This window comes from Pleurodeles waltl, chromosome 12 (genome assembly GCF_031143425.1).
Source record: "Pleurodeles waltl isolate 20211129_DDA chromosome 12, aPleWal1.hap1.20221129, whole genome shotgun sequence".
In the NCBI taxonomy this organism is placed as follows: Eukaryota; Metazoa; Chordata; class Amphibia; order Caudata; family Salamandridae; genus Pleurodeles; species Pleurodeles waltl.
In genome coordinates this window covers 688,989,580-689,002,861 of record NC_090451.1, presented here as the reverse complement: position 1 = coordinate 689,002,861, position 13,282 = coordinate 688,989,580, and the positions used below count along the sequence as shown (strand labels likewise).

Here is a 13,282-nt window from a genome sequence, read left to right as displayed (position 1 = left end):
TCCCAAATGTGATGGATGTCCTGCACGCCGTACTACAAGTTCCATTATATCTTATGGAACTTGTAACATGGCGGACGGGATAACCTTCACATTTAGGACGGAGTAATCGCCTCCGCCAAGGTCGTAATCAGGCCCCATGTCCTTCACCATTCCCCAAACTCCTGTTTTCGCATCTTAGTGTGAAGTAACATTGCACAGTGGGGTAAACGTGTCATGGTTGAAGTCAATCATGAATATGTTTTTGTTTTTCCTCCCGTCCAGGCTTCGGTTGGGCACTGGTATTTGCACCAACGATGGGCGCCATCCCAAAGTACTTCCTCCGCCGAAGGGTCCTAGCACTGGGCTTGGCACTCACTGGCAACGGCCTCTCCTCCTTCATCTTCTCGCCACTCTTCCAGGCTCTCATTGATGCTTACAGCTGGCGTGGAGCCCTCATTATCCTTTCTGCTATAATGTTGAACCTGTGTATTTGTGGTGCTCTACTTCGGCCACTTCCAGTCCCAGAAGACTCCAGACAATGCCCAGAAGAATCAGGAAAGCCATCCAAGTGTACCTTGTTCCTGCGCAAGATGGCCTCCGTCCTGGACCTCAGTCTGTTTAGGAACCGTGGTTTTTTGGTGTACTCAGTTGGCATGCTGCTTATTGGTACTGGCTACTTTGTGCCTTACGTCCACCTGGTGCCACATGGAAAGGACCTCGGCCTCAGCAACTACGAGGCAGCATTTCTCGTGTCAGTGACTGCATTAGCGGATGCAGGGGCAAGGCTCCTCTCGGGATGCTGTGCAGATCTCAAGCTGTTTACAACACTGCACCTCCTGGTGCTGTGGAACTCGGCAACTGGGCTCAGTCTGCTCCTCCTACCCCTCGGCAAATCCTTCCCTGGCATCATGGCCCTGGGGCTCTTGTACGGTCTGAGCGCCGGAGCCTTTGCCCCGATCATCTTCGCCGTGCTACCTGATCTGATGGCCATTGAGAGGGTGACCAGTGCGGTGGGGCTAGTGCTGATGGTCATGAGCGTCGGGGGACTGCTTGGGCCCCCACTTTCAGGTAAAAGGGATTGGGGAAGAGCAGAAAAGATTGGAAGGGGCAGGAGAGATGCCATGGGAAGCAGATGGGAGAGAGATAGGAACAGAAGGTAGAGGAGATGGGATAAATAATGGCCTGGTTATGGTTGGGAATGTTTGGCTGGGAACTGAATTTGTAATGGACAGGAAAGGAGTTGGCAAGTGCAGCTTTGCAGCTGACTCCTGCCATGATACCATCCATTTTCTTGAAGGACTGCACATCTGCACCCATGCATTTACTGCACAATAGTATTCATGTCTCACTCAGGTGCAGACAGGTAGTTTGAGGAGGCCTCTTTATGTCTATTTGTTCTTAACTGCGTGCCCAGTATTGGACAAATGACTTCAAAAAAACATTACAAATGGTGATGCAGAAGCCGCCTCGGTTACGTGGACCCCACGTCTCATTAGTGGATGATGACTGACATGGCAGATTTTGCAGGCATGTAAGGACCCCCTTAGAGGTCCCCCTCCTCTAAAGGCTCATAATGCTGTCACAACACTGCTCCCAACGTCACCGTGTTTTATGAGGGCCCTCATCTCAAGGACCATGCTTTCAACTCTAGCTAGAGTGCTACTTTGTTACAATAAATGCACTGGACTGTGCTGCAGTGTATTCCAGACTAATGTTGATTTTGAGAGATCTGGCTAGCAGATATCCAGGCAAGGGTCTTATGAGCCTATTGACACTTTTTTGTGTTAGGCTAGATGTATGTCTTCAATAGCTGGCAGTAAGCGACAGAAATGTTAAGCTAACACCAAAGAGAGCTTATAAAAACATAGGTAAGTTGTGTAAAAATGGTGTTGCTGACTTCCGACATGTGTGTGTGCCACACAGTGCTTTTTTGCCATCTGTGCCTCCATATGTCTCACGGATAGGTTGCAGCATGACTGGCTTAAATCTGACAAAACTGGCTAACTCAACCGTCAAGATCTTTGGTTCAAGGGGAGCTAAACCCATTATCCTGTGGATGTTTTAAAATTCACGGTTTACCATGGTGACTCATACATAGAAGCCTAATGTCCCATCACACCTGATCCAGACGCATATCACTTGTACTGCTGACAAATTCATGTAATATTTCTACTTCAAACAACAAAGCCATCATGCCAATGGTAGCCTAAAAGTAATCCTCAAAATGTAAATCTTATCAAAGGAATTGCCTCAAAGGGAACAGCACAGGCAGAAGTAAGATAAATATGATGCCAGTTCACACCATTTGTTCTGCAACACTGCTGCAGCCCATTTTACAGGTGGAGAGCGAATTTCAGAAAGTTTCTCGCATCACCTCACTGGATGTCACCCAAACTGTTGATGAAGAAAGCCAAGCAACATGAAGAAATATGCATATGTATTAACATGCATCAGCCCAAGAAAGCCAATGAAAGAACAAGACACCCCATCCTCATGGTTGTCAGATTCCTATCTCTTCACAAAACTGGATCTGAAAGTAGTTGTTACCTGCTGGGAACTCCTCCGCTGCATAAGTTGACTCATGCCAGCAGTAATCAGCTTGAGTAAACACATGACATATGTAACCTTTTCCTAGGAGCACCATGGATGTCTGTGTGCGGTATTTTAAAGATTCAGAGCCCATGGCCTCACGGTGAACAAACAAAGTGGGAATACATGAAGCCAATATTTGGCAATGTGTTTTGCCAAGAGGTCATGCTAGGGCCCTCCAATGAGGTTGCAACATAAAAGAAACATAGGGCCCCAGCCACACTGCAAGGACTTTAGAGTTTTGCGGGTATGGTACACTTCTGCAGATGGTTCATACTGTACTTAATGCTCATACAACCCCTGTGATAATTACTAAAAGCCTGCTGACATGGTACTAGGGCACACAAGCTAAAAAACCTTCACAGGCATGAAGAATGTCTTCACACCAGACATAACAAAAAAGCTAACTTTGATCAGACTACAAAATGAGTTGGTGGTCGACTCAAGCCCACATGAACTAGGAGAAGTGCAGGCTCTGAAACCCAGTATGGCCAAATGAAAATGGCAGCTATTCATTCACACTCCTAACTAAATATAAGCTCTTCCTCCTAATTTTTAGAAAGTCAACACCACATCCACCTGCCAGGAGTGCAGAGCGCTCAAGTTTTCCAGGTCCATGCATGAGTAGCTCATCCATTCCCGGTTTTTAATTCCTTTATAGAAGTCGTACTCCTGTTTATCCCACTATAAAATCAAGACGACAAGTCCCATTATAAAATACAAAAACCCTGTACTGAATAAGCTACTCATGCGTGGAACAGGGGAACTAGAGAACCTTGGGATAGGGAAATGAATGCTCCAGGTCCAGGCCCAGGACTTTGGAGTGGTCTATTGATTTGGGTCAGGTAATCTAAATCCCTGCCTCTCCTGGTATATCCAACTTATACATTCACAAAGAGCAAGAGGATGTCAGGGCTAGATTTCATGTCCAATTTGTGGTTTCATCAAATCCTTCACGAGTAACGAGTTTGGAAGAAGTCAAAGAAAACTTGATTGGAGACAACTGCATGCAGCGTATGTACGGACTGGCAACTAGGACATGAAGGTGTCTCAGTGTGGGATTTTAACCTTGTAAGCACTAATAAACAACAAAGCCCTTTCACAAAAATTGTCTCTGAACTCTCCGTTAAAGAAAATGGACTGTTCAATGAGGTTCATAGTAAATCGTTCCCAGAAATGTTACGTGGCCAGTGGTAGCCCTGGCCGATGTAAGGCACCAAGGTATAGTCAAGACAAGTGCTAGGGACTGATAGCCTCAGGACAATACATCATTGCAAGCTAAATGATGTGCAAAGCCACTAGCCTCCAGAACAAGAAAGAGATAATTCAAAAGAAAGAGATAATTCACCACACATTTGGGAAAGAATCCGCAGCAGAGGGGCTGAGCAGATTTCGGATCACTTTTAGCAGACTTAAAATTTTTGTAAAGTTTAAGGATGGCAGTTTCACTTATATCTCTCATTCCTGGGGTATGGGTCTGGAATACTGGGTAGGGAATATTGTGACACCTTAATATCATAGCCAAATTATTGAGTAGAAAAATATTGAAAGGTAGTGGGTATACAGAAGTATAAATCTTTTATTACTAACTCCACACCTACTTATCTTGAAGATATACATATATCGTCAATCTGCACATATGTTGGGTTAAGAATAGTAAATCTATACCATACGCACTTGCCTTTCGATATCTTTGCCTTGATTGTTTGGCTATACTATTAAGATGTCATGACATTCTCCCTCGATATTCTATACAGAAACTACGCCGGGGACGGGGTCCACCATTGAAAAGCACCCACTGCTTGTCATTAGGATGGGAATGCAAGCGCTAGCCAAGGCACTGAGACGCCTACACAAGCAACATGCTATTGCTGAAAAGGAAGTGTGCAGTTTAATCCATGCATATATTGCCCTGCATCCCGTTTATTTACCTGATGCCTTGCTGTGGTAGTGTGGTTTCCTGACAAATAGCCATGACAATCTCAAAATGTGCAACATGAATCTCTGGGACCCCAGGGTCCTTGGCTGAGATCCCAGAAAGGTGAAATGGACAAGTAAGCAAACATAGGGATCAAATGTGCTGGTGGGAGTTGCTGTCCTGGTGAACAACAGACACCCAAGAGGGAAACTAAGGACTTATTTAGTGATCAGTTGTAATGTAAAATCCTTTGATTTATGAAGGAAGTGATTCTTTGCCCCATTTCGAGAATCAAACAGTCGAATAGGGAGAGTATAGCAGAGGTAATCCTTCTGATGGATGTCCCCAAATGAGGATTCCTTTTACAACCAAACTATACATCAGACCCTAAGTCCAAACAACCTCTGTAGGGCACAATTGAAATGGCCATCTGGAGAAACAAGTAGTCACCAGGATCAATGTGGAAGACTACTGAGCAGAACAAACATGGCCCCAGAATCCTACAGCAAGAGTAGGGAGTTGAAAGACTTTTTTTCACCGAACTGAGACCCTACAGGCATTCTTGAGGACACCCCCTGTTAAACCAGCAGGCTCATCTCACCCTCCTCTGACATGTTATGGAGCTGGAAGAAGATAGAAAGGAGACAGGAAGTCTCTGTAATGTGGTGGGGTGGAATTGAGAATAGTTGGAGATTAGAGTGAACTGCAAGACAGCAGGAAGGGGATAAAAGAAGTGGGGAAGAGATGAGAGGGCACTAGTAGGAGTTGGAAAGGAGATGTAAGGACATTAAAAGTTGCTGGGAAGATGGGAGAGAACTGGAAGGAGATTGAAGGGGATGTGAAGTGGCTTAGACACAGACAGTTGTGACACTGATGGGAAGAATTTGGAGTGTTGACGAAGAAATACTAAGGACTGGGAAGATTAGACGATGCTTGCAAAGGGTTAGGAGGGCTTGAGAGGAACAGTTAAGGTAGTTGATAGGATATTGAGATGGAGTTTGTCTAGGTTGATCTTTGTCTGCAGTCCTCATGTCTAAAAATCAACTCCATATTTGTCTCACTCTTCGTTGATTACAGGATACCTCAGGGACCTTACAGGGGACTTTCGGGTCTCTTTCCTCGTGTGTGGGGGATTCATTCTGGCTGGAAGCGGCATTCTGATGTGCATCCCCTCGTTCTTCTCCCGGGCCTCCTTGCCCTGCCAGAAGAAGAAGAGCAGCGGGCTACCACCTAAAGAAGACGAGGCAGCGGTGTTCAGCGCTCTGATCACTCCATCCTTTACGGACCAGTCGCTGGACACCTCCCAGACCACAAAGCTGTCCACCGTGTCCAGCGAGTGCTAACCCCTTTGTGACTGCACACAAGGCAGCCCTACTGCACTGTCAGCCTAAACAGCAGTCAGCAGGGATGGTCCGATGGTGGTGTGCATCCTCAGGGACGGTCTCTCTCCTTTCCACTTTTAATCTTTTTGGGATGAGGGTGGGTGAAAGGTCTCAATGTAGCAAATTTTTCCCTCATCCTCTCTCTTTAGTGACTGCAAAATGTAGGACAAACAAATGTGTAACTGTTTCTAACATAACTTGCCTGATGGCCAGAACACACAGCCTGAGACATCTTCACTACTGTCAACAAGCACCTTTGGCCAGGAGAGTCGTGTCCTGGTTATGATGAAAGAGCAAATGTCCAGGGACTCGTCATTAAGAGATGACACTGTCAGAAGTCCATCTTCCTGCTGACGTACTGGATCCCGATTCCCACAACAGAGCACCTTCTGCAAGACCTAGACCTTGAGCGCCCACCTGCGCCCACTGCCAACTCAACCATTTGTCCTTCTCAGTAATTTTGCACTAAAACACGCGTCTTGGGCTCCAACTCTGCGCCTCTTCTCAAAGGACCACCAAGATGACTGACCCTGCCTTTTCTGAGAAGGGCGTTGCACAAGGTCCAGTTCTGCCTTACGCAGAATATATGCCGGTGGTGGTGCAGAGTTGGGGTGTATAATGAAGAAGAAATGTCTGTCTGCAGTGTATTGTAAAGCACTGAAAACATGTCAAGTGTACATGATAGGCCGAAAGGATGAGATCAGACCGTGCGGGAGGCCTACCGAGAACATGTGGTGTTTGTGTCGGTGCACGGACACCCCAGGGAAAACACAGGAGATCCACGCGGCAGATGCAGAGGCTCAACACCACAATCACGCAAAATAAATGAGCTCAACAGCACAAGTTACGGAGCTCACTATTGGATATAAAAGTTGCTGCACATTTAGGGTCTTCATAACATGGGTTCCATAATGTACATACATGGGTGCCAAGGGGCATATGTAGGCGCTCGTTATTACACCTACAGGGCCTCTATATTGTATTCACAGAGGCTCCATAATACACATATCAGGGATTCTTAGTTCAAAAACAGGGTCCCATAGTGCACAAACAGGGCTTCGTATCGCACAAACAAGGCTTCGTAGCGCACAAACAGGGCTTCGTAGCGCACAAACAGGGCATCACAGTGCGCAAACAGAGCTTCATAGTGTACAAACAGGGTCCCATAGTGCACAAACAGGGTCCCATAGTGCACAAACAGGGTTCCACAGTGCACAAACAGGGCTTCATTTAGCAGAAACAGGATTTCATAGTGGACAAAACGGGGTTCATAGTGGACATACAGTTTTTCATAGAGCCCAAACAGAGCATCATAGCGCCCAAATAGGGCTTCATAGCGCACAAGCAGGGCTTCATAGCGCACAAACTGTGTTCCATAGCGCCCAAACAGGGTTTCACAGTGCGCAGACAGGGTTCCGTAGCGCACACACAGGGTTTCGTAACGCACAAACACGGTTTCATAACACACAAACAGGGTTTGGCAGTGCACGTGCAGTGGCTCCACAACGCACACACGGGGGTGCCCTGTACTGTGGACACAGGGTATAGGAAACCGGATTGTTGAACTATGAAAGAGAGCTGGATGTGAGCTGTGGCTGAGCTCCCACAAAGTTCAAACTGTGCATTTCATGTCACGTAAAGAGGTTTCAATGAGGAATTCCTGGGTCATTTCTGCTGTCTTGGGACAAGCAGCCTGGCCTTTCTTTGAGACAGTAGTATATGAGACATCTGTACCAAAGAACAATTTCAGAGTCCATTACCAATGAAACCCCTGCTTATTGTAAATGACCCTGACTCATATGTTTGTGTTCCCAGCCATTGACAGAGCTCCGGCACTCCTTTGCTAGGTTTGGGCTCTACAGGTGCCCATGCTTACAATAAATAAGTTTAAAATGCAAACCACCTCAGCAGAAAGGAATACAATTTAATGATAAAGCTGGCACAATATGAAGGACCTCGGATGCAGGGATTGTGAAATATAAAAAAACACATCCAAGATGGAGCTCTGGCAGAGGGGAACGATTAGGCCTTGTGCTTAACATTAGACAAAGTCTAGAAAGGTAATGTGACAACAGACATTAGTCCTATAAATAATGATGAATACTGAGAACTAAACAAAATCCTATGTTTCCACCTATTTTCTGACATGTGTTTACCTACATCTTCTGAAAGTTGCTTGTAGCTTTTTCCTAGTAAAAAGTAGGAAACGTTAGTAATGCACACAAAACGTTGCACGCGGTAAAGGTTTCTACAACTTATATTCGAATTCTGAGCTGTGCAAAACGACCAGAGCAAACCTACGGAAATGTTATATGTGGCTTTTTAAAGGCAAACGTGCTTTTGTTTTCTTTTAAACAGAGGCCTAATGTTCAGGCGACCACGCACACCGTTGGCCAAGTTATATTTTTCTGGAGACTATGTGGTCGCAGCCCACTTCCTAAGCACATATGGGAGATCTGACCTTTGTGCAGCCTGTAACACACGTTTTCCAAGTACAACTGACTTTTTATTTTTTAAAGCTGCACGTGCAGCATTTACACTTGTTTGTCAGGCTCCAGGTGCAACATAGGTTGGGGGGGACCATCACAGGTGTTCAACTGAGCACTTGCAAAGGATCCATGTCACACAAACTGGGCTCCATGGAGCGCGCCAGGGCCCTAATACCAAGTAATGGCTTCACAAGTCACATGCAGGGTCTCCTTAGCGCACATACAGGTGCTCGTTAATACATATACGGGGGCTACGTAACACACATACAGGGCATTCTTCATGTACACACTGGGCCCCAGTGCTCAATTTGTAAATAAAAAGGTGCTGGTGCTCACAGACCTTCTCTTAAACACGCAGCTGCTGTATTTGAATGTGCGAACACTGAATACTGAGGCAGCGCAATCCTGAAGCCATCTCGAGCCTCTTTAATCCATTTACAGCCACTCCCTGCCCCTCCAGCTCACTCTTGCAGCTTTCTGCTTTATCCCATTGTGACGCTTTTTTATTTGTCTCTTCCTCCGTCCTTCCCAGATGTGACTTTTGCTTGCACTAAATGCCTGAGGCAGAAAAATAAGCGCCAGCCCTCAAAAATATGTACCGGTGCCTCGCACCGGAAACCACCGGTTCAAAATAAGCACTGCCGCGACCCTTAATGCACATGCAGGGGCTTCAAAACGCCGATACCTGAGCTTGTTGACACACACATAGGGGGCAGATAAAGGACATACGGGGCTCCATAACAAGCACCCAGGAGACCTCCAACATTGTACATTGCCCAATCGAAGTTCCGCTTACATGCAGTCCACAAGGCAGACACAGGGCTCACTTACAGGGTGTCCATAATACACACAGAGTGGCTCCATAATGCAGCTAGGTATGCTCCATATCCTAAACGTAGGGGGTTCAAAACGCAGGTGTGTTGTCGCACACATGGGTTACTTAAGGCACATACAGGGACCCCAAATACAAGGCACTTACAAAGGCCCTCTAAAGTGCACACAGGCGTGATCTACCACACGGACTGGTGAGCTGTATCACACATATAATCCATAACACACAGGTACATCATTGAACACAGCAGAGTCTCCTATGCACACATAAAGGTGACTGGTAAAGAACACATAGGAGTGCCACAAGGCATGTGCAGGGGTTGTGCACTTCACACACAAGGGTTCCCAGGGTACATACATGGGGAGCCTCTGAACCCCCAGGGGACCCTTAGCACAAACACTGACCGCAGCACACACAGGCGAACCCTCAGCACAGGCAAGCGCCACGACGCACTGGTATGTTTACAACTGCAGGAACCCCTTAGCACTTTCAGGGCACTTCATTCCATGCAGGGTCCTTCAACCCGTACAGGCTCCCCTACAACACATGCACAGAGCCCCTGTCACCTGCAAAGAGTTTTCATCTCATACTGGCGCCCTCACACAGTGGCTCTTCAACTCATACAGCTTCCCCTTGGGGTGTGCATACGGCCACTGTGATAAACACAGGGAGATGGGAGGGGGTCCTCTGTGCACCGCAGCACATACAGAGGCATATAGCAGACACAGAGGCATATCTGCACATACAGGGCACTGGCCCTCATACACGGGATGCCTGACCCCACGTGGTGTAGCTCTCAGCACCCGCCTGAGACAGGGCCTGAGACAGGGCCTGCTAAGTCGCAGCACATGGCACTCTGCACACACGTAGCCCCCCTGCACATACAGTGATATGTAGCTTGTCTTCAGGACATAGAGGGCAGGAACCTCTGAGCGCTTTCTGTGACTGTTTACCACGGGGGTGGGGGGTCGGGGTGCTCAGAGCTCACACACGAAGGCCATGTACACAGAACCCACGTTCAGCACATGTAGTGTCCCTGCAGCATATATAGGGGGCCTGAACCTGGCTCTCGTCATAAACAGGGACACGTTAACATATGCAACTCATACTGGCACATACTGCGGTCTGAAATGAAACACATGTACCCAGAAGCACACACCATAGTTTACCGACAAGCACACACAGGGTTCTTCAGTGAATATACACCCCCCAGCACATGCAGCGGCCCCTCTGCGCATAAAGGAGTGTGTGGGGGGTCCTCAATGCATGCGGTGCAGCGTAAACCAGTGTACCCCAGAACTCACAGTACTATCGGCATCCACATGAGACCTTCAGCACAAGGAGGCCCCTCAGCACCCCCAGAGTGCACAGCGAGGGCCCCCAGGCACATACAGAGAGCCCTCGGTCCATGAAGGGGGCATCAGCTCATATAAGGGACCGTAGAGCATCTAAGCGCTTCCTGGCGCACGTGTGGCCCCAAACAGAGATACTTGTGAACGTACAAGGACACCTCTGTGCAAATTTAATGTTATGTTATTTTATTTTACTGTTTCTGTGGAGTACAAACAATCACCTGGAAGGTAATGTGGAGCTGTACAGACCGAACAAACCCCGAATAAAGGGAATACATTAACCACTGGAAATATTTGTAAGGGTAAGGAGGTGGCACAAGGCTGGTCCTGGCGAGCAAGATCTTAGATTTTTACATGATTCATGTTTAAAAGTTTGGCTGACGCCCTCACCTCAAGGTTGTCAATGAACAGGTCCTAGAGATTGGACACCAAAAGTTAACGTTGTTTACTTGTAATGCAGAAAGAGTTGTGTGTGCTGAGACAGAAATATGATTAAGGTTAGTTTTAAAACCCTATGACTGAGTGCTGCACTCTCCACCATGTCGGGCTCACCGACAGATCCCCCGGCTAGCCAGGGAAAAACATGGGCAGGTGAGCCTTTGCCACCTGTGAGGTTCCTCTGTAAGCAAGCTTAGAGTTCTGGGCAGGTGCATGCACTTGGAAGAAGGCCATAGTTACGCCCCTGCAAAAAAAAACCTCGGCAGCGCTGGGTAATTATGGGTCTATTTCTCTTCTCCCGTTCCCTGAGAAGATACTGGAATGTAATGTTAGCAGGATGGTATCCCAATACTTGGAAGTGCACTCCTTACTTGAGGAAGAACAATTTGGCTTCAGGCCTGGCCACGGCACAGCCCTCCTGAGCGAGGCAGATGCGATGCGCCGACTGGTAGTTAAGGACCAGTCTGTAGTGGTAACACTGCTGGATCTGTCGGCGGCGTCTGACACGGTAACCACAGCACCCTACGTGCTAGACCAGGATCTTTGGGTGTAGGTGGTCCTGTGTTAAAATGGATAGAAAATATTTGCATGATCAAAGCCAGGCGGTGGCCTTCACTCCTTATTGCTTGAACTTTAAACACATCCAACATGGAGCAGCTCAAGGGTCTGCGCTTAAGTCGGTTTTATTCAGTATCTATCGGCAACCTTTGTTTTCTCTGATAAAAGAGTAGAACATCCCGGTGATCAATTGTGCTGACAGTATGCAACTGAATCTGTCTTTTAATAAAAAAATCAGCAGGATGCGGTAACCTCCTTCCAGGGATGCATGACCAACATTATAACATGGATGAACTCTAACTCCCTTAAATTAAATGGGGATAAACTGAGTTTCCCTGTTGTTTATTTAATAAGATTCAGCTGCCACTACCTCAAACCCTTTGGCGTTTTCCGACTCAAGCGGTGATGTGCCCCTCGGAGGTCGTGCGTAGCTTGGGTGCCACTTTTGATGTACAGCTCTCTCTTGAGAAACACATCAATACAGTGGCGGGTGTTTGTTTTGCATTACCTCTGCAGCCTTAGACATCTTTTCCTAGTGCTGCAAGCCAAGTCACTAACTCCACGGGTGTTATATTCAGCCAGCTCAATTACTGCAATGCCACCTTCATTGGCTTCCCGTGGAACAGGGGATTCTTTGTAAGTCTCTGTGCATTGTGCTAAGAGCCTTGCAGGGGATGGTCCCTGTACGGCTGCAACGTAGACTGAAACAATATGGCCCCCAGGAGACGCCTGCGGTCTGCTATGGCAAATCTTGTGCAGGTACCCAGGTTTTGTAAAATACAGCAAGGTGGCCAAGCTTTTTAGGGTCGAGCCTGCATTGCATGCGCTCGCGCATGCATATCGCAGCGAGACGCTTTTGTATTTAGAAAAGGGCTCGGAGCCCTGTCAACTTCACGTCAGTGTTTTTTATTGGTTCGTGGGCTTGCCTAATAAAATCTGCTTGCTTTCATTAGTCGAAGGCAAGCATACGTCATGACTTTTCCGGTGGCTAGCCCTCCTCGAGCGCAGCGACCAAGTACAGAAAAATGCGAGGCTCGCTGTTTTCCATCGGGCTCGTGGACTTCTTTTTCTCTAATTTACGAGCGCGATCTCGCTTAGCAGAAGTCAAGTGCTTTACATAGTTAATTTCACTTTTTCGGGTTGTGTACATAAATGCACTTTTGCCCGATAGGTGAAAAGTCGGGTTAGGAGTTTACAACGCGATCAGCTCTAACATGAGTAAACGGGAGACCCGCTGCATTGTAAATGCTTGTTTCCACTGCTGCTGCTCAGGTACGGACTAAAAGCTCCCAGGCACCATGAGAACGAATTTAGATTTGCTGAAATTCAAGAAAGTCCTGAAAACTTGGCTGTTACCAAAATAATGAGCCTCTGGTTGTTTACGGGTTACTCTCTCTGCACTGAAACTGCCGTGCGATAGCGCCCGGGTGCCAGTCTGGTCACAGTGCACTCTATAAACACTATATAATTATAATAACAGTAATGGCAGCATCAAGGGTGTTACTGTAATAGTGTAATTACTGTGTTTCCAGTGTTTCTTAGATATCATTATTATACCTCTGTAATTAAATCCTAATATAATCTAATTAGGTGGGTTGTTTTTTAATTTAATTTAACCAACACAAATTTCGCTCTTTGGGGAAATGACCCTTTGCAGGGATAAGGAGCTCTCAAAGAAACCCATGTCTGTTCCTCAAACCTGAGTTTTTGCAACCAAGACTGTACTTTTGTAGTTATGGCTTTGC

The 13,282-nt window shown here is 46.9% G+C and overlaps 1 protein-coding gene across 2 annotated transcripts in view; it reads left to right on the top strand.

Moving 5' to 3' along the window:
* The window catches only part of LOC138266824 (monocarboxylate transporter 13-like), an 89,691-nt gene extending 76,612 nt beyond the window's left edge, over positions 1-13,079 (top strand). For both annotated transcript variants that reach the window (XM_069215499.1, XM_069215500.1), the window contains exons 5-6: positions 262-1,047; positions 5,564-13,079. In XM_069215499.1, the coding sequence (XP_069071600.1) occupies positions 262-1,047; positions 5,564-5,829 (1,052 nt within the window). In that variant the 3' untranslated portion in view covers positions 5,830-13,079. The remainder of the gene's footprint in view (positions 1-261; positions 1,048-5,563) is intronic.
* Positions 13,080-13,282: the final 203 nt, after the last annotated feature.